The following is a 20,337-nucleotide window of genomic DNA, read 5'->3' on the forward strand; positions in this document are numbered from 1 at the left end:
GTGTGGATAATCACGATCTCTTCAGCTATTTTATGGTTAACTATATACAATTTAGATAATACTTAGATTATAAGTATAAAAATCTAGATATCACAGGTATTAGAAGCGTGTACATCATATACCAACCACGCATAGGCTTATAGCCACATGTCACAAGTTGTCAAAGCATGAAAGTTTGATTGATACAAATGAAAGCGCCAAACTTTTTCTTGTTACCTGAAGCTCACCCTCTTCTTCAATTTCTAATATAGTCCATTCTAATGGCCCACAACTGCTCTCCTACCACTTTCATATCTGGGCGGTCCGCTCGTGTCCCAGCCGTGCATTGAAAAGCTAACTTAAACAGTTTTCCAATGATTTCACTGTCAACAGCTTCTTTCATCTGAGGGTCAACCAAACCCATTATTTCACCTTCATTGTACTTCTTATATGCCTGAAATTAATCATCAATATAGTCAGGTTGAGAGTAATTGGTACCCCATTTTCATTTCAATCAAAAACCCTTTGACTCAATAGAGATAGAGAAAATAAAAAATAAAAGCTACCAGAATTGACACATTTAGTAATTTTCTTGGCATACAAAAAAGATGAAACATTTAGAAGTTAGAAACCCGATTCTTGGTTCTATACTGATGCATAGTCTTATGATCTGGTTCAAGCAAATTAATAAACATGCTTTTGGGCATGATACTAGCTTATACTTCCTATTCAGTTCTATATAAAAGCATCAATGCACAAGGTACAAACTTGATGATGCATGTGCATAAGGGATGAAAAGAACAAGAAACTATGTTGCACGGAAACGCCACCCGGGTGCCGTACCCCGTCCCGGAAACTCGCCGGGGACGGAAACGCGGTCGGGGACGGCTAGAAACGTTTCTTGACTGTCTTCGGGATGTTGGGGGCGGTCGCTGACCGATTCCAAAATTCGAATCTTATTTCGAAACGTTTCATGAACGTCGGGGACCATTATTAAACGCTTCCGGAAGTTAAAGGGTGTTTCCAGACCGTATCCGATGAATTCCGGCGCCACATACAGTATTCCGGCGCCGGAAAACGGATGAAGAGGATGAAGGAAGAAGAAGAAGAAGGCGCTTATTAAATTAGGTTTAGGTTTAAACAATAAACCCCTTTGATCTTTCAATTGTTTGCATTTAGTCCCTAAACTTTGTTAATATTTACATAAATAGTATTAAATTAGGTTATGCATTTTAGCATTTAACCCTCACTATCTAGATTAGCTTACATTTGGTCCTCAATTTATAAATTTATACATAAAATGTGTAAATGACATTATATATAAATAAAAATTATATATTTATTTATTTGTTACTAGTAATTAATTACATATGTATATATATATATATATATATATATTTTTTTTTTTATATGTATTTATTGTTGTACCCGTTTCTTGATTTTTTGAGTTTTGCCGTTTCCCGTTCCCGTACCAGTTTCCGTGCAACATAGACAAGAAACTTACCCATCTTACTGTCACCTTCTCATCAGGTGGTCTCCGGCACTCGACAGGCCTACGACCTGTTAGAATCTCAATAAGTAGAACCCCAAACGAGTAAACATCACTTTTCGGGGTGAGCTGATACGTTCTCATATATTCCGGATCAAGATACCCGATGTTAAACGTGTCCAACACCAAACTCAGATTGAAGACTCCAAGAATCTTGGAGAGTATTTAATATAATAATAATAAGTTTATTATTATAGATAAGTTGGTCTTATCTTTAATCCTAACTGTATTTGGATTCAAATTCTGTATTTGAGTTAGTATAGGATTAGGAACCGTGGGTTTATATATACCCTAGGTTCAATGTGTTAGTAATTAATTAAGTTTTTCTCGTTAGTCATTTTCTTAATAAAAGAGTCGATCGTGTGTTGATCAAATCTCGTGTTCGTGTTCTTGATTCACCCGCTAAAAGTTTAACAAGTGATATCAGAGCCTGGGCTCGTACCGGGAAGCGGTTTGAAGATCGGGGCAGCCTCCACCGGCGAGTGTGTCCGTCGGTGGAGGGCACGCGTAAAAGATTGGCTTCTGTCGCAACCAGAAGACTTTACAGTAGTAAACGGAGACCGGTACGGTGTTTCGCGTCAATCATTGTCGTGCGGGAGTGCCGCTTATGATGACACGGGACCGTAATCTGGAGTGTTCAGATAAATTGCGTGCAACCAAGGCCCCCCTTCAAGTCCAAGTATTTGTCTGCTATTTATTTTAGTTCGACAAAGAAGTAACAGCAGGTTAGAGTTTGGCGTCTTATTTGGTCGCTACCAGAAGACTAACAGCAGTAGTGGATGGAGACGGTGAGGTGTTTTGGGTCGACCATTGTCATGCGGGAGTGCCTTTCAGGTGAACACATGCTAATTGATAAAGTGGTGAAACTTGTTTCAATGGCAAGTTGGTAATTGTTGAAAAGTTATATGTTGATGGTCAAACTTTGTTGGCTCATGCCAAGAACTTATCATGAAGTTGTGGTTCCATAAGTTTAGAATGGTGATCAACCGTGAGATTGAGTGGGTCAAGAATCAAAGTCGCAGGGTTCTGTTAGTTTCTTATTACGAGTAATAAATAAATTAGAACACTTGTTTGTCAAGAAAATAATCTTTCTTATTGTTCAGAATTACAAAGTGTTTCCTTCTTGTTCGAATATAGAAGAAGCAATTGGTTCAGTTTGAAGTTGTTTTCTGCGTGACGTTTAGCTGTTTCATAGCGGTTCAGTGGCGAACCGATGAATGTTGTCTATGGGTGTTAATAGTGGTTACAAGGTGGTTCAGGTCCGCCAGTATAACGGAGTGCAACGAGGTTGTGTGTCAACTTTGTTTTGGTGTTCGTCACGTTGAAGGTTACAGTGATGATGTGCCATCACCGTATGTCGGGATGGTTAAATCTCCGCGTGTCAAGCAATGATGTTGTGCCATGATCGTGTGTCGATATGGTTAAATCTCAGTGTGTCAGGATGGTTAAATCTCTGTGTGTCGGGGTAGTTTAGTGGGTTGGATCGATGACCCAACAGTCCGAGTGGTGGCGTTACCGGGCTGTCTAAACGAGACAACATCAGATGTTCGGGGTTCGGTTTCAGGACCAAACTGTAATGTACAGGTCAGCAACGATTCAGGTTGTTGAGAACAACGAGAGATGATTACAGAGCTAGAACTGGTGGCTAAATATGGTCACATAGTTATGGTTTTGGGGCTGTCAAAAAAGAAGACAGCGGGCTCGATGGTTTCGGGTTTGGTTTGTACGAACAGTGGGTTCGTAGGAGACCACCAAAGATAAGGCATGCAACATATGCGTTTGGAAGTGAGTTGAATGATAGCCTAGATCTTGTGTAGATTAAGGAGTAACGAACCAAGACGCAACTTCGTGTGAAGGCGTGTGATGAGTCCAAGAATCAAGTTCAAAGAGATACGGGTGTTGCGGGTCGTGAAAGACCTTGGATGAACAAGTATGAATCTAGAGGGAGTGTTGGAATTGAACCCTTGTGCTGATGTCGGATGACGTGACAAGTTGTGTTGAGTCAAGGGTTGTTTCGAGCCAAGGTGTTTCATGTGTGTCACGATTAGAAGAAGTTTGGTGTTGAGAGGGAGTGTTAAACGTGTCCAACACCAAACTCAGATTGAAGACTCCAAGAATCTTGGAGAGTATTTAATATAATAATAATAAGTTTATTATTATAGATAAGTTTGTCTTATCTTTAATCCTAACTATATTTGGATTCAAATTCTGTATTTGAGTTAGTATAGGATTAGGAACCGTGGGTTTATATATACCCTAGGTTCAATGTGTTAGTAATTAATTAAGTTTTTCTCGTTAGTCGTTTTCTTAATAAAAGAGTCGATCGTGTGTTGATCAAGTCTCATGTTCGTGTTCTTGATTCACCCGCTAAAAGTTTAACACCCGACTGTGCCCTTTACTTTGGTCAAAACATATGTTTTATCAGGCTCTGGATCTCCTAGTCTTGCAAATCCAAAATCGGCCACTATTGCTCTGAATTTCTTAGTTCAACCTCACTTCTAAATTCACTTGTTAGAGCATTAGAATGTCCCTATACAATTCTTTACGGTTAAAAGTTAAACTACTAATGGAAATTGTTGATGCAACAAATAATTAGACGAGGGTGATATCAAGATCTATAAGGGTTATGAGCTTGTTCGGGTTTTGCTTGTGGATCGATTAATGATTCTATGAACCCTTCCTTGCACAAGCTCTTATATCAACTAATGGAGTTGATCGGACTGTACAACACAGAACACCAATTATTTTGAGAACAAACTAATTTTGACTCTTTTCTTTTATTCATTGTCAAGGAAAAACTAATTTACCCTATCACTTTATATATTTGGAAAAACTTACTAAACAAGTAATCTATTTAGAGTCGACTTCTTATCGAAACAAATTAATGGTTATAACAGTAATAGACTCCAATGACTTTGGATTATTTATATCTCCTTCTTTTCTTTATCTCCGACGGATAACTCCACGTATATAGTGAATTATCCAACACAGATTGACACGTTTCATATGGCAAGGTTTGTGATGCAACCTTTAGAGTGGCCGAGTTAACCTCAGAAGAAACTAGGTTAACGAAAGAACATAAATCTTGGAACAATTTTCTTCCCAATTTTTCCGATGCAGAACACTTGCAATGTTTAAGGGAAAATGTGCTAAACATGGATCCTAAATTTTGGGTTATGTAGGCTTCGGCCAACTTTGGGTCAACCCGAACTATCAAGGGTTAACCCTAATTAGGTTATACCTATATGTAGATCTCATTGTACATGTAATCCTAATTACTAATAAATTACAAGCCATAGTTGCTACCCGTGGATGTAGGTCAGTCTAGACCGAACCACGTTAGATCTCTCGTGCTCGTTTACTTGTTTTCGTTCGTGTTTATGTGTTGGATTCCAGACCAAACGCTAAACTTAAGCAAGAAGTAAAATATGCAAATGGGTTAGCCGCACTCTCCTAGCTAGCTAACACACGCAACATGGGAAAGAGAATAAAAAAACTAAATGCAAACTCGAAAAACAATTAAACTTGGCTGATTGTTTCATCCTTCTCATTCGGCTGGGCAGTAACCAGGTCAAGTTCCTATCAGTTACGATTAGGGCCTAGTGGCTTGTATCAGTTCAACTATTACAAACATCTATGTAGTTATTAATTCTTTCCTAGAATAAGCAAGAGAAAATTGTGGTTTGACCACATTTTGCGGTTTTAGTCCAATAGTTTCAAATTTGCGGTTGTCGTCCAATAGTTTTGTTTTTACTTGCAATTAAACCCGACCCAACAAACCCCATTAACCGTGTTTGTTAAACCAATCGGCATGACCTCACGTGAGAGGCAATTTTGTCCTTAGTTGGTTGTGGAATCGTTTAACACATTTATCTACCAAATGTGTCATTATCGCAGCCACCAGAGATGAATCGTAATCCTCGTTTGTTCGTGTATGGTTTGTGGAAGATAAAGGAATTAACGACGTATGGTTTAATTGCAAGTGAAAACAAAACTATTGTAGAAAATTGCAAATTTGAACCTTTTGGACAAAAACTGCAAATATGGACAAAGCACAAGGACGAAAACCGCAGTTCCCTCAATAAGAAAAATCAAAGATCAAATGTATCAGCTCTGAAATTGACAATTAGTCTGTTTGACCCAAAAAGTCAAAGTTGTGCTCTCTTTTTTTCGTGTATAAACAAGTCCTAATTCCAAAAAATCATGTCATGTTCCAATTATGACATGAATTAAGAAGGAAGTAATGTTGCAGAAAGAGATTAATTAAACATTATAAGTATTAACTATTTAACTACTCGCATTACCTTTATTGCTCGTTTTATGGCAACAAGTTCACCATTTGGTAGTTGAGCTTTGTACACCATTCCAAAACCACCTTCACCAAGCTTTAACGACGATGAAAAATTTTGGGTGGCTCTTGCCAGCTCGTTCATAGTCAAATGAACCGACCCAATCTTATCAAGTTTTAGAGACATCGCAATTCTTTGAGGACTACTTGTCACGCGTAGTGGGCTAGCGGGAACCACTTCAGAAACAGAGTTCATTTGTATAGATGATGTCGAATCCACTGCAAAACAGATATAGTAATCCAATTTAATCAACCACAATGCCAAAAAAATGTAGTTGATGACTGTAAGTTTTCATATAAGATTTCTTTTTATAAAAATTATTAGCAATGAAAATGGTTTCTTTTGGGACCAAAGTAATGACAACAGGTTTAAATAGAACCTGTCAAATGCGGTGAAAGATGCTACATTTCTATTTTTCTTGCAAACAAATTCTTAAATACATTTCGATGACGATGATGATGATGATGCTTTTGCAATGACCAAAGCATTATCAAAGTTTTGAGTAGGGAAGGTCACCTTAGTAATATACAAATAAATTTGAAAATGAATCATAATTAAGATGTAAACAACGAAAAGAAACATGACTACAATACTCTAAAATCTTGTGTTGACCAAAATTTTTTATGTTGTTCTTACTGATTATTGTTAGAGGCAGTGCAAACCACAAGATTTAGTAGGGGACTTCGCAATCTTAATGATCGTAACTCTTTTAAACATTTTTGTTGATCTTCAAGAACAAGAATTGGGGAAATTCTCTTATATGCAATTATGAAAGAGCATGTGCAATTAAAGACAACCAAATATATCACACAGCACTTATGAAGGAATGTGGCTATACCAGAGTTATGCTTAAGCCCGAAAAGTAGATGCTGCATTTTATGGGTGAAACCCATTGAACCTCCAGACTGAGCAGAACTGTCAAATTTCTCTTGCAATGCCATTGATTGCTGAAGAGCAACCACAACATCAGCCATAGTCGGTCATTTTTTACTAGAGCTTTTCAAACATCGGATTGCAATCTGGATAAACTCCTTCAAACATTTGGGAGAAATTGTTGAATAATATGAACACTAACAATCTGATCCATCCGCCGATCTTTGACACTTTTTAGCCCAAATTCCCAAATTCCATTCCTCCTCTTTAAACCTTGTATCGACTGCACACCTCCCAGATAGCAACTCCAACAAACCAACCCCAAAGGAAAAAACATCTGATTCCGTAGTCAACATCCCGGTGCTACAGTACTCTGGATCTAGATACCCAAAGGTGCCTTTAAGGCGGGTACTCACACCAGAAGACCGTTGATCTATAATCTTTGACAACCCAAAATCTGAGATCTTTGCTGCCCAATCCTCATCAAGTAGAATATTTGAGCTTTTCACATCTCGATATATGACTCCATGCTGGGTACCGACACCATTGTGCAGGTAGTCTAATCCTCGTGCAGCACCTATGCTTATCTTGAGACGATGCATCCAAGATAAAGGAGTCTTAGCTTTGTGCAAATGGTGCTCAATGGTCCCATTGGGCATGTACTCGTATACTAGTATCATCTCCTTGTTATCATAACAGTAACCAATTAAAGACACCAGGTTACAGTGCCGCAACTTGGTAAGCATCTCAATTTCGGTCATGAACTCAGCTGCCCCTTGCATAGAATATGAATCCAACCGTTTAATGGCGACAACACGCCCAGTAGTATCTCTAGTACCATACATATGACCTTTGTATACCTTCCCGAAACCTCCCTTTCCAATGACCAGATCATCATCAAAGTTTCGAGTAGCTAACTGCATCTCTATAATAGAAAAACGATGAAATGCGTGTTCAGTTGCCAATGAATGCAATTTCTCTTCATCAGTAATTGCCACTACAGGGAGCATCTCTTGATAGGATATTGGGTCTTCTGATCTCTTGAACGACTATAGCATAGGCTGAGAAAGAGCAGCAAAAACTACAAATTAAATTAAATCAACAAACGCGTCTTAGGAGTTCTATAATCCAAATCAATAAAGCCGGCTTCGATTTAAATATCCACATTTATAAAGTTACAAATAACATTGTATAGTTTATTTGCAAAGTGAATATTAATGCTGTCCAAAAGTAATAAAGTAATACTTTTGACACTTGACACAAATTAAATCTTAGATAATTAAAAGTGGATATCACTATGAGCGGTGCTTCTTCTTCTTGGGGCCACATGGAAAACACAGCTAACAGGTTATAACTATTCCTGTAACAAATTAACTGAAGTTTCTATGTAACAACTACCAGAGTTTCGGGTTTTTCTTTCGGTTTTCTAAAACAATATCTTAAATTGTAAAAGCTGGATTATTTGAATGGAACAATTATATATTGGGTTAATATTTAGTGATTGTTTTGTTGAAGTTTAACATGAAGTATCAGGTGGCAAAAATTAATAATAAACATGTTTTGATCCGTATCATGTTTAACCCATTCCACACATCTATGTAGCATTACAAACAAGACATGAAGAAAAGGCAAGAAAATCAAGAAACAAGTGTATGACAAGTTAAAGACACAAATCCTAAGATTATGCAAGACAAGTAATCAAATATATATATGGGCATACCAAATTACCAATCTACTATAACAATAAAAGATGAAACCATAATCGTTCTAAACAAATGACTTTAAACCGTTAAAATCATGCATAACATGCCTAAAAACGCTTACTTTCTCTTCTTTGTCGGTGGTTCTTCTTCCTCGTCATCATCTTCCTCTTCTTTATCTTCCTCATCATCATCACCATTATCATCACCGTCCTCGTCATCATCATCATCTTGATTCTTATCAGGGTCTGCATCTTAATCATCATCTTCGTCACCTTCTTCTCCTGAGAAATCCTTGTCTCCTACATCGTCCTCTGTGTCACTTCCGTCTTTTGCTTCAGGTTCAGTTTTGTTCTTTCTGTGAAGCTCAGATAAAAGAAACCAACATTTTTCTATTTACAAAGTATATATTGACACAACATTCAATCCTACACAAATTTTCAAATGTTGTGTAGGAAGTACATATATTGTGTAGGCTATGTAGGATTAAATATTGAGTGAATTTACAAACTATGTATTCACACAACATTTAATCCTACATAACTTTCCAATGTTGTGTGAGATGTAAATATATTGTGTAGGCTATGCATGATTGAATGTTGTGTGAATTTACAAACTATTTATTACACAACATATAAACCTACACAACTTTCAAATGTTGTGTAGGATGCATAGGATTACTATGTTAAATCATGTACATAATAAGAAATTATAAAATAAACATCCTTGTAAATAAAGTTTTTCATGACATTAAAATAATTACTAATACTAATATATATAAAAGAAAATTTTGGTGACGTTGAAACATGATTGGTCCACTTGTTGGGAAAAACAACCACCTAGCTAAGAACGGTAAACAAAAAGTACGGAATTAATCTTCGTTTGGCTAATTTTTTTCCCGACCCGAATGAACCGATGAGGATGCAAACAAATAGGGTATTTAAAAGTAAATATGACACAAGAATTTTAGCATGGAAAACCACTCAATGCGAGAGTAAAAACCACGGACATACTAGAGCCGCTTCAAATCAACTATCACCAATTATAGCAATACAAAGTCTTCTCTAGATAAAACTAGAGGCATACACAAATAATCATATATTTGGTATAAATTAACATCAAGTATATGGAATCAAACTATAAAAGAATAGTTAAATGACACTTTATTTGTGGCACTTCTTTGGTTAAGTACCAATAAAGTGTCACTTGATGTTAATTAAAAGTGTCACTTGATGTTAATTAAAAGAATAGTTAAGTGCCATAATGGAATTAGTGGCACTTCTTTGGTTAATTAATAAACAGTAAACGTGCCAAGCATGAGCTGAGCTCGAGCTTGAAAAACTATTCACGAGCCAAGCTCGAGCTTGAGCTCTGTGCAAGTTAAACGGGTCGAGCTCGGGCTTGCCTCATTTGCACCCTTAGCCTTAAATAAATTTATAACTGACCAACTAAGCTTCTTCATATCCATAAGATTATAGTATTTACATTATGATTCTGGCATAGCAAGAGCAAGGGACCTGCAAGTTCCATAATGCTCTTTTTGTCTACAAAGATGTGCTACAACAACAAATAAAAAAACTGTTTATTAATATTCTGATTTAAGAATGAAGATAAAGAAGCACACACGCATCATAATAAGAGCTGGTTGTTTCGAACAGCAACAAGAACAATTTCATGCCAAAAAGAACAAGGGCCCATTACAGCATCTGCAGCCCTGTGACAAAACAACATTACCAGCACCAAAGTTAAATGAGATTATATGTAAACTTAACAATGCTTTAAATGAAATAATTTTAATAATAGCTAGTTTTGGACCCACACGTTGTGGCATGTGCTGGTGTTTGTATGCTTATGGAATCGTAGTCGATAACTATTGTTTTCGGATGTTGAGTTTGGGTGTATATAGTATTTACCTATGGAATACAAAGTGAATAGTAATTGTTCTATTGGTGTCTAGTGCTACCAAGACAACTCAAATACACAAAAAATATGGTCCTAGTTTATATCGCCTACGTCTAACTGGGCTTTTATAGAGAAAATACCTAACACTGAATGGCAAGCAGAAGTTTATATCGCCTACGTCTAACTGGCCTAAAATTTATATATTAAAGAAAGTAAACAAACAAACTTAAACAAACCAAGAATAGTACCTCTAAGAAGAATCAATCATAGAAAGCCATCAATAACACATATCACAAAAACAGTCTGCACGCGCTATCACAAATTAACAAAGTCAACAGAAGCACACTTAATTACATCCATACATTAAAACTAAAGGATGAAAAAATCAGTTAAAAGAACTTACAGACTGCCAAAATGTTATACTTTCACATAAATCAAAGACCAAAAATCAGTTTAAACAAGCCACAAGCCTGCTAAACCAGCCAAAAACGCCCTAAAATGGCTTGGGCCAAATGTGCGCCTTGAGCCTTCAACTAACTACCTAAACACAAACAACCCAAACAACAGTTTAAACAAAATAACAAATAGATTCAATTTCTATATAAAGCTAATTCTTCAACTACCTAGACAAATACTTGAAGCAATCAAAGGCAAACAATGAAATTTAAAAACAACTAGTGTGGAATTCAATTTGTTCATACGAAATTAGTTATAGATGCAATGAAACATTTTTTGCATGAGTATACATCATGATTCGTGAATCAGTTATCTACATTGACATATTCTCCAATTCATGTATTCAAACAGTGATTCCCAGACTTTTGTGACAGGTGATGAAATGGATGAACCAAGGCTACATGAATACATGATGTGTAGCCGCGTAGAATTAATTTTTTCTATATGCGTCTTCCTTCTGTCAATCAACTTTTTCTTTACTTTTTATTTTTTACTAGTTTTCTTTTTACCCGCATTGCGCCGGAGCTAGCAAAAGCCCAATGTTGACGGTGACTCGACGTAAATTCGATCGGTATCAGTTGCGTTCGTTACGGTATAGACATTGTTGGTAAAATTTGAGCGACAAAACCCAAAATATTAATTCGTCAAATTAACATATAAAAAAAATATTTAAAACGATGTTTATTTGGTCGGTTCCAGGCATTGAGGCGGTAACTCGACACAAATTCGGTCGGTTTTGATTGCGTTTGTTACAGATTGGAGCTAAAAAAGAAAAAAATATATAAAAATTGAGGTGGGTCAATGGCCAACCTGGGGGGTTCGGTAAACTTGCGCGTTGGTAAAACTCGAGCGTCGAGGTGGAGGGTTTACGCGATTTCGGTATTTTCCTCCAGCTTCATTTTAGTACCAGAACTAAAACAAAATATAATAACGTTTGGATCGGTTTCCATTACATTCGTTGTGGCAACTAAACTAAATAAAACAAAAACAAAATTCATGAACTAATAGGGTGCCGCCAAGTGGCTCAATAGGGTACTTGCGGCACCAAAGCTCTTTTTTATATATATAGTAATAATATGTATTAAAAAAGATAAAAGCAACAAGTAATGTTTACGGTTTTTTTTTTTTTTGTTTTTTTATTATTCTTTTTTCAGCAAAATTGGTGACACTAAAACTAAGTGCCACTAAAAACGCGTGTTGACCAAAGATGGCATACACAAAGTGCCATTAAAAACCTAAATAAGTGGCACAAAAACTAAATGTCATTAAAAACGAGTTACAATAGATTTTAGTGGCATATGCAAAGTGTCACTAAAATCATAGATTAGTGGCATTAAAACTAAGTGTCACTAAACATGTGTTATTAGCAAAGATAACATACGCAAAGTGTCATTAAAAACCTAAATTAGTGGCACAAAAGCAAAATGCCATTAAAAACGAGTGACACTAGATTTTTAGTGGCATATGCAAAGTGCCACTAAATCATAGATTAGTGGCATTAAAACTAAGTGTCACTAAACATGTGTTAATAGCAAAGATGGCATACGTAAAGTGCCATTAACAAATTAGTGGCACAAAAGCAAAATGTCATTAAAATTGTGTGCCACTAAATGGCAATTTTCTTGTAGTGGTTGTTGCATAAAGTCAAGCTCTAGCATAAATCTTTTCAACCACAATAATTCTTTGCATGCTTCTATTGCTGCCATATACTCTCCTCGGTAGTAGACAAAGCAACACACTTTTGTAGTCTTGACTGCCATGACACGGCTCCCTGCGAATAACATCAAATATCCAGAAGTGGATTTCAAGTTGTCTATATTTTCTGCCATATCAGAATCCGTGTAACCAACAAGCATGGGCTCCCCATTTCCAAATGTTATACCCAATTTGGAAGTGCCCCGTAGATATCTAAGGACCCACTTAACTGCTTCCCAATGCTTTTTATCCAGATTTGACAAGAACCGACTAACAACACCTACTGCATGGGCAATATCAGGCCGTGTACATACCATTGCATACATCAAGCTTCCAACCGCTGATGCATATGGAAAACCATCCATCTCTTCAATCTCTTTCTCAGAAATAGGGCAATCTTTTTCAATTAACTTAAAGTTGGGAGTAAGAGGTGTACTAACCACATTAACTTTAGACATCTTGAATCTGTAAAGCACCTTCTCAATGTATTGTTCTTATGACATGTACAACTTCTTTGAAGCTCTATCTCTAGTAATCCGAATGCCAAGAATTTTTTAGCTGGCCCAAGATCTCTAGTAATCCGAATGCCAAGAATTTTTTTAGCTGGCCAAAGTCTTTCAAAGAAAACAACTTGCTTAATTCTTTCTTCAGCTGGACAATTCTTTCTGCATTTTCTTGTCAACAATCAACATACCATCAACATAAAGCAATAAAATGATGAAATCATCATCACCAAACCTCTTACAGAAAACACAGTGATCAAACGCAGTCTTTCGGTAGCCTTGTTTCCCCATAACTGATTCAAATTTATTGTACCACTGTCTCAGTGCTTGCTTTAACCCCTAAAGACTTTTATGAAGTTTACAAACATAATCTTCTTTACCTTTAACCTGAAAACCTTCAGATTGCTCTATATAGATTTCTTTATCCAGATCACCATGAAGGAATGTTGTCTTGACATCCATTTGCTCAACCTCAAGATCAAGACTAGCAGCTAAACCAAGAATCACCCTGATGGAACTCATCTTCACAACTAGAGAGAAAATCTCATCAAAATCAATATCCTTTCTTTGACTGAACCCTTTGACCACCAATCATGCCTTGTACCTAGGTCGTGAGGTATGTTCTTCAATCTTCAATTTGTAGACCCACTTGTTCTTCAAAGCTCTTTTGCCCTTAGGCAACTTCACCAACTCAAAGGTGTTGTTCTCATACAAGGAATCCATCTCATCTTGCATGGATTCAACTCACTCTCTCTTATGCTTATCTTCCATAGCCTCTTTGTAATACTGGGGTTCTCCCCCGTCAGTGAGTAAGACGTACTCACCGGTCGAATAACGAGTACAAGGTTGACGGTCTCTCGGAGACCGCCTGAGTGGGACAAATGCAGGCATATCTACTGGTAACTTGGGATGAATATCCTCATCCAACTCTACCTGCTCTTGATTATCAACATTATCGGTACATGTTGTTCGTCATTTTGAATACCATCTTCGTGATGTGGCTCAGATTGCTGAGCAGAAATAGGATCCAAATCAATGAGATCATAAGTGTACTGAGGAACTACCTGTGACTTCTCAATATCTTTCAAACTCTCATCTTCCACAAACACAACATCACAACTTCTTACAAGCTTCTTTAAAACTGGATCGTATAGCCTGCATCCAAACTCATCTTGCCCATAACCAAGGAATATACACTGTCTGGACTTCACATCAAGCTTTGATCTTTCATCTTTGGGAATATGCACAAATGCTTTGCATCCAAAGACCCGCAAATGACGACACGAAACATCTTTGGCACTCCAAACTCTGTCTAGAACAACATTATTCATTATGCAAAGGAATACAAGGAGCAAGATTAATAACATGCACCGATGTATTTAAAGCTTCACATCAAAAAAGATTAGGCAACCCTACATGTGAAAGCAAACATTTAAACCTTTCAACCAAATTTATGTTCATTCGTTCTACTAAACCATTCAACTGTGGTGTCTTAGGAGGTGGTCGTTGGTGTCAAATACCTTTCTCTCTACAATAAGAATTAAAAGGACCAATGTATTCACCTCCATTATCTGTATGAATACACTTGAGCTTCTTCCCAGTTTGTCTCTCAACTAAGGCATGAAACTGCTTAAACACATCAAACACTTGATCTTTAGATTTTAAAGTATAAACCCATACCTTACTCAAATGACGTCTATAAATGTGACAAAATATAAGCAGCTCCCAAGTGTTCTGGTCTTCACAGGACCACATATGTCTGAATGCACCAAGTCAAGTATACTTTATTTTCTATGAGGCGGATGACGATGAAAAGAAACTTTCTTTTGCTTACCATTCATACAATGAGAACACTTTTTCAAATGATCATCCTTCACAACAGACAAGACATCTTTCTTCAATAAAATAGACATCCATTTTTCACTCATGTGAGCAAGTCTCTTATGCCCCATATCGGTCACATCAGAATTCGTCAACGAATTAACCGAGTCTCTGGAAATCTTTGGATGTGCCATGTATAACTTTGAAGTTCTTTTACCTCTTTCCACGATCAACGAACCACGAGTGAGTTTCCAAATTCCACCACCAAAGGTACTGTGGAAACCATCATCATCTAATGTGCCTGCGGAGATCAAATTAAGTCTAATATCCGGAACATGTTTCACATTGTGTAAAACCAAATCCATCCCATTATTAAACTTCAAGCAAACATCCCCAACACCAATGATCTTTGATAGCCCGTTATTACCCATCTTGACATTCCCAAAATCACCAAGAGTATAAGACGAATAAAAAAACCCTATGTGATGTCACATGACAAGTAGCATCACTGTCAACAACCCAACTCGAATCATCACGTGCGATGTTCACCCAATCATAATCACAAAAAATATGAAACTCTTCGGTGGTAGTGTTAGTTTCAGAAGTACCTTCATCACCGTCATTTTTCTTGTGGTTGTTCTTTTTATTTTTGTAATTAGCCTTGTTGTTCTTCTTTTTCAATTGTCTACAATATATTTTTGTGTTCCCTTTCCTACCACAATGATAGCACTCAAAATCATCAAACTTCCCTTTAGACTTACTACGGTGCTTTGCTCTATTACTCGGACCTCTACTATGGCTTCTCCCCGTACTTTCGGTAACCAAGGCATCTGAATGTGAAGAGGAACCTTGTGACTTTCTTCACATCTCTTCATTTATAATAATACTACCTTTAGCTAATTCCATAGTAATAATACCGTTAGCTGCGGAGTTGGACAACGATGTTCTAAAAGTCTCCCAAGAATCCGGTAAAGTACCAAGAAGCCATAAACCTTGTATCTCGTCTTCAAACTTAATACCCATACCTGCAAGCTGATTAATAACACCCTGAAAAACATTCATGTAAGGCCCCATTCCCGGTAGCCCTACTTTATCGTCGGATTTACTCATAAACACAGTTCTTACAATCAGAGTTAATTAAAACTTTCGTGGAATATAAAACTTTAACCATTTATTACAAAAAATTATATGTAAGGCATCTTTTCTTCTTTCTTCAGATGCCAACCGTTCAATCCATGCCATGTGTCATCCTCATGTTAACTCTAAAATCAGCTCACCTGCGTGCGTACTAAAAGTCAGCTACGCTGAGTGAGTTCTAGTTAATCAAGCAACTTACCATACAACCACTTCATGCATTATATATATATATATATATATATATATATATATATATATATATATATATATATCCGAAGACATATAGTCCACTGTCTAACCTGTTACTGCTTAACCACTTAGTTACCCCGACAACTTAGCCACTTAATTACCCCTACAGCCTAGCCACTTATGCCACTTGATGCCACTTTGATAACGAATATCGTTATGCCACTTTGCCACTTTAATAACGAAGTCACATATAGGCTTACCCTACCACGTACTATCGTCATGCCACTCACACTCTTACTAGACTCTTGCCACTTCTAACACACTCTACCTCTACTTGTCTACAACACACTTCATATCATTACATCATTTACATAATAGGCAAATCACATCATAACATTTACACACACTAATGACCACTTGACAATCACTATCCTAGGCGATACGTGCAATATCCGAAGATCGTTCACACACCGACAAGCATTATATAATAGCTACCTCGTATAACATCTATAGCGTACACTTACACTTAAGGTAAGTGTATTCACACTTCACATCGAGTATGCACACAGCCCCGAAAACATAACAAGGAAATGGGGCTAGAAACTCACCTGTACGCGGTTACGTTCACCGTTAATGGTTAATCCCTTCTTGAGCTGTGCATGGCTAACTGTATAATATTTACATGTATCAATTAATTATTACTACTCATATCGTATTTCTATCTTTATATAACCCACAACGAACGGGGTCCGGGGGCAGCGCCCCTGGCAGCGGGGTCTAGGGGTGGCAGCACCTAGCAGGGTCCAAGGGGCAGAGCCTAATTCGTAGTAACGAATTAAGCCTAATTCGTTATCACATCACAGTCTAATTCGTTATCTCTCCTTAGATGATTCGTTATACTAGTTCGTCCTCCTTCACAACGAATTGGACCCTTAACGAATTGAACCCTTAACGAACTGGGGTTCATTCGTCAGTTCTCCCTAAACAAACTGCTTAGCGAATTGGAGCTTCTTCGTTACTTATCCTTAACGAATGGCTTAACGAACTGCTTCTAGTTCGTTACTTCCTCTTAATGAATTGCTTTCTAGTTCGCTAAGTCATCCGCTAACGAACTAGGGTTAGGTCAGAATGTCAGAGAACATTCTTTGACATCCTTACCTCGTACACCCAACTCCGGGGCCGCCTTTCCGATGCCGTCTTCGCCGGAAAACCGAGATATCGCCGGAAAAACGATATCTCAGCCGTTTCACGACCGTTTTCACCGTTTTTCGTCCCGTTCGATCCCGATATGAGCTAGGGTGATTCCTAAGCTCATCTTAGGTTCGGTTTATACCCGATTCCACCCGGATCTCGTGACTTCAACGGTTTAACGGTGTCGGCTCGTCGTTTCATGACTAAATCTAACGGGTTTGAGTATAAACAACATCATACTATCATTACCTCGGGTCGGAAATCAATTCTTCTTCTATTTTGGCTAGAGAGAGAAGGTAGGATGAGAGAGAGAGCTAAGTGTGTGTTTTTGGTGGTGTATGAAATATGATAAATGAAGGATTAATTGTGATTTAAGGTTTATATAATTATGGAACATGGGCTTAGGCCCATGGTCCTTCCCTCTTTCCTTCATAACCCAAATCCATAACTCACACTAGCCCGACCCATGCCAAGTCGTACTCTATTTAATTATTTCCCGCTAACCCGAGTAAACTTTCCCTCCAATATTAAATAATATAGTTAATATTATTTTGGAAATTTCGGGATGTTACAATTCAAATGATTAGTAGCATGAGTTCCATCACGGTATTTCAAGTTTATCAACTGTGTAATCAAGAAAAACTTATTGTTCCTGATCTTCCGAGCATACAACTCTTCAAGCTTGGTCCATAAAGTACGAGCATGACTCTCCTCGCTAATATGGTTCAAAACATTATCATCAACTCATTGCCGAATATACCCACAAACATTTCTATGCAAAATATTCCGCTCTTCAACAGTTTTATCTTCAGGTTTATCGGCACTAAAAACAGACAAATAATAATCCTTCACATAAAGAAGGTCTTCCATCTTGCATTTCCAAACATGATAATTAGAACCATTCAAATTCACCATCCTACCTGTATTAGCTTCCATCGTTCAAACAAGTCTTAAACCAAGAACAAGAGCCGAAGCTATGATACCACTCTGTTGGGAAAAACGACCACCTAGCCACGAACGGTAAATAAAAAGTGCGGAATTAATCTTCGTTTGGCTAAACTTTTTCCCGGCCCGAATGAACCAATGAGGATGCAAACAAATAGGGTATTTAAAGGTAAATAGGACACAAGAATTTTAGCGTGGAAAACCTCTCAAGGTGAGAGCAAAAACCACGGAACTACTAGAGCCGCTTCAAATCATACACTATCACCAATAATAGAAATACAAAGTCGTATCTAGATAAAACTAGAGGCATATACAAATCATCATATACTTGGCACAAACTAACATCAAGTATATGGAATCAAACTACAAAAGAATACGAGTAAGAGGTATCACCAACGAGAGAATGAATCGATCTCTGGCACGTCTCTTATCTTCAACAAAAAACACCAAAAGAATTGACACCCAAAATATTCTTTTCGTAACTTCTTGTGTTACAGGAGAAGAGAACCAACAAAAGATATCCTCACAATTCTTTCGTGTGATGTCGCCTGGAATGCATACTCAAGAAAAAAGAAAACCTATTAATATATTTGTGTTTCTTGTCTTACACTCAAAGCCCACGCCACAAAAATCACAAGCCCACCACAACCATTTTGGTTGTGTAATATATTGGTAAAAAAAAACGTAAACCTATTTTTTTTCCTTTTCTTTTATTAATAATAATAAAACCCATGTAAGATAATATTTGTTGGACTTTCTCATGAAAAAATATCCCAACACCACTTAGCAGTGTGTCATTGGGCCAAGTTTTTATATATTTTTTTGTTTTTTTTTTGGTTTTGCCTTTTGTTTTAAAGTTTAAGAATTATATTTCTAATTATTTTTGTTACGTTTTTATATGTATTATTTTAGTTTCGATATCGACATACCGTAACGAACATAACAGAAGACCTAATGTGCTTAGACTAACCGCATTTTATTTTAGTTCTAGTACCGTAATGAACGTAATGAATGCCGACCAAATGTCAATTCTTTTTTTAGTTTAGGTGTCGTCACGACCGTGAAAAAAAAACTGAATTTGCATTGACTCACTGTCAGGGATCAACAACACTCGGGTTTTACCAATGCTCGAGTTTTACCAACCAACATCACCACATTGGTTCATCTCAATTTTTATAACACATGTAACAGAAACCTACCGAATTCACATCAATTTATCGCCTCTACACTTAGGACTGATAATGCTTGTGTTTTACGAATGTCCTGATTTACCGACCTGTTGCGCCGGGTAAAAACCTAGTTTGAAATAAAGTGACATACGAAATTTAATGCAATATATAAATTGACAAACTAACAGTATTAATTTTTGAGTTAAAATCCTTATTAATACCATCGGTAGGTGTAATGTGAAATCATATTAAGATCACTATCAAAGTTAGCGGATGGCTAAAATAGATCTACAACAGTTATCTAGCTAATTTGCTAATGAAAGTCGGCTAAAATGGAAATATTAAGAGGATTGATTACCACTAAGATTGTACGTCTCAAACTTTGATGTATAAGCAAATTACAACATTACCCTTTTTCCAAAAACATCATTCAGTTTGAAATCCAATAATTATAATAATGTCATAATTAATGTAGTCTATTAATCAATCTTAATCAATGACTATAATTAATTTCTCGCACTAAAATGATTTCTCGTGTGAACTATCCCCTGTATTTACATATGTATATGTATATATCAAAGTATGTTAAAACCACAAACAATAGGAAATATACTAAAATACGTAATTTTGAAATAATACCCTTCGTATAGAATACATAGAACATGTTTATAAACTATTTCTACTACGAATATGTGTGCTTAAGTCATCACCTCTATCACTATTATAAGATTTTGACATGATCGCAAAGATTTCTTCTAGTTCCTCCAAGATCGATTTAAGGGTTGGACGAAGGTATAATTCATCTGCAACACACCTTTTAGCAAGTACAACTAATTGGACTGCTAATTTTCTTTGCAAGAAGTTTAAGAATATTCGGCT

The 20,337-nt window shown here is 36.8% G+C and overlaps 1 protein-coding gene across 1 annotated transcript; it reads right to left on the minus strand.

Moving 5' to 3' along the window:
- Positions 1–203: 203 nt before the first annotated feature.
- Positions 204–7,781, minus strand: LOC143554993 (calmodulin-binding receptor-like cytoplasmic kinase 3). The gene is made up of 4 exons (XM_077044635.1): positions 7,237–7,781; positions 3,911–4,015; positions 1,484–1,658; positions 204–433 (listed from the first exon to the last, which is right to left on the minus strand). Exons 1-4 carry the CDS (start codon positions 7,758–7,760, stop codon positions 236–238), a joined length of 1,002 nt encoding a protein of 333 aa, XP_076900750.1. The 5' UTR covers positions 7,761–7,781; the 3' UTR covers positions 204–235.
- Positions 7,782–20,337: the final 12,556 nt, after the last annotated feature.

The sequence above is a fragment of the Bidens hawaiensis genome, unplaced genomic scaffold, assembly GCF_021521415.1.
Source record: "Bidens hawaiensis isolate Kalapana, Puna unplaced genomic scaffold, B.hawaiensis_p1.1 tig00017942_1, whole genome shotgun sequence".
Classification (NCBI taxonomy): Eukaryota; Viridiplantae; Streptophyta; class Magnoliopsida; order Asterales; family Asteraceae; genus Bidens; species Bidens hawaiensis.

Coding starts and splice junctions, on each gene's coding strand:
- LOC143554993 (XM_077044635.1), bottom strand. CDS start 7,760: ATGCTCCCTGTAGTGGCAATTACTGATGAAGAGAAATTGCATTCATTG. Junction 4,016..7,236: donor AAAAGCTCAAATATTCTACT/TGATGAGGATTG, acceptor GAAGTGAGGTTG/AACTAAGAAATTCAGAGCAA. Junction 434..1,483: donor AGAAGGTGACAGTAAGATGG/GTAAGTTTCTTG, acceptor GATTAATTTCAG/GCATATAAGAAGTACAATGA.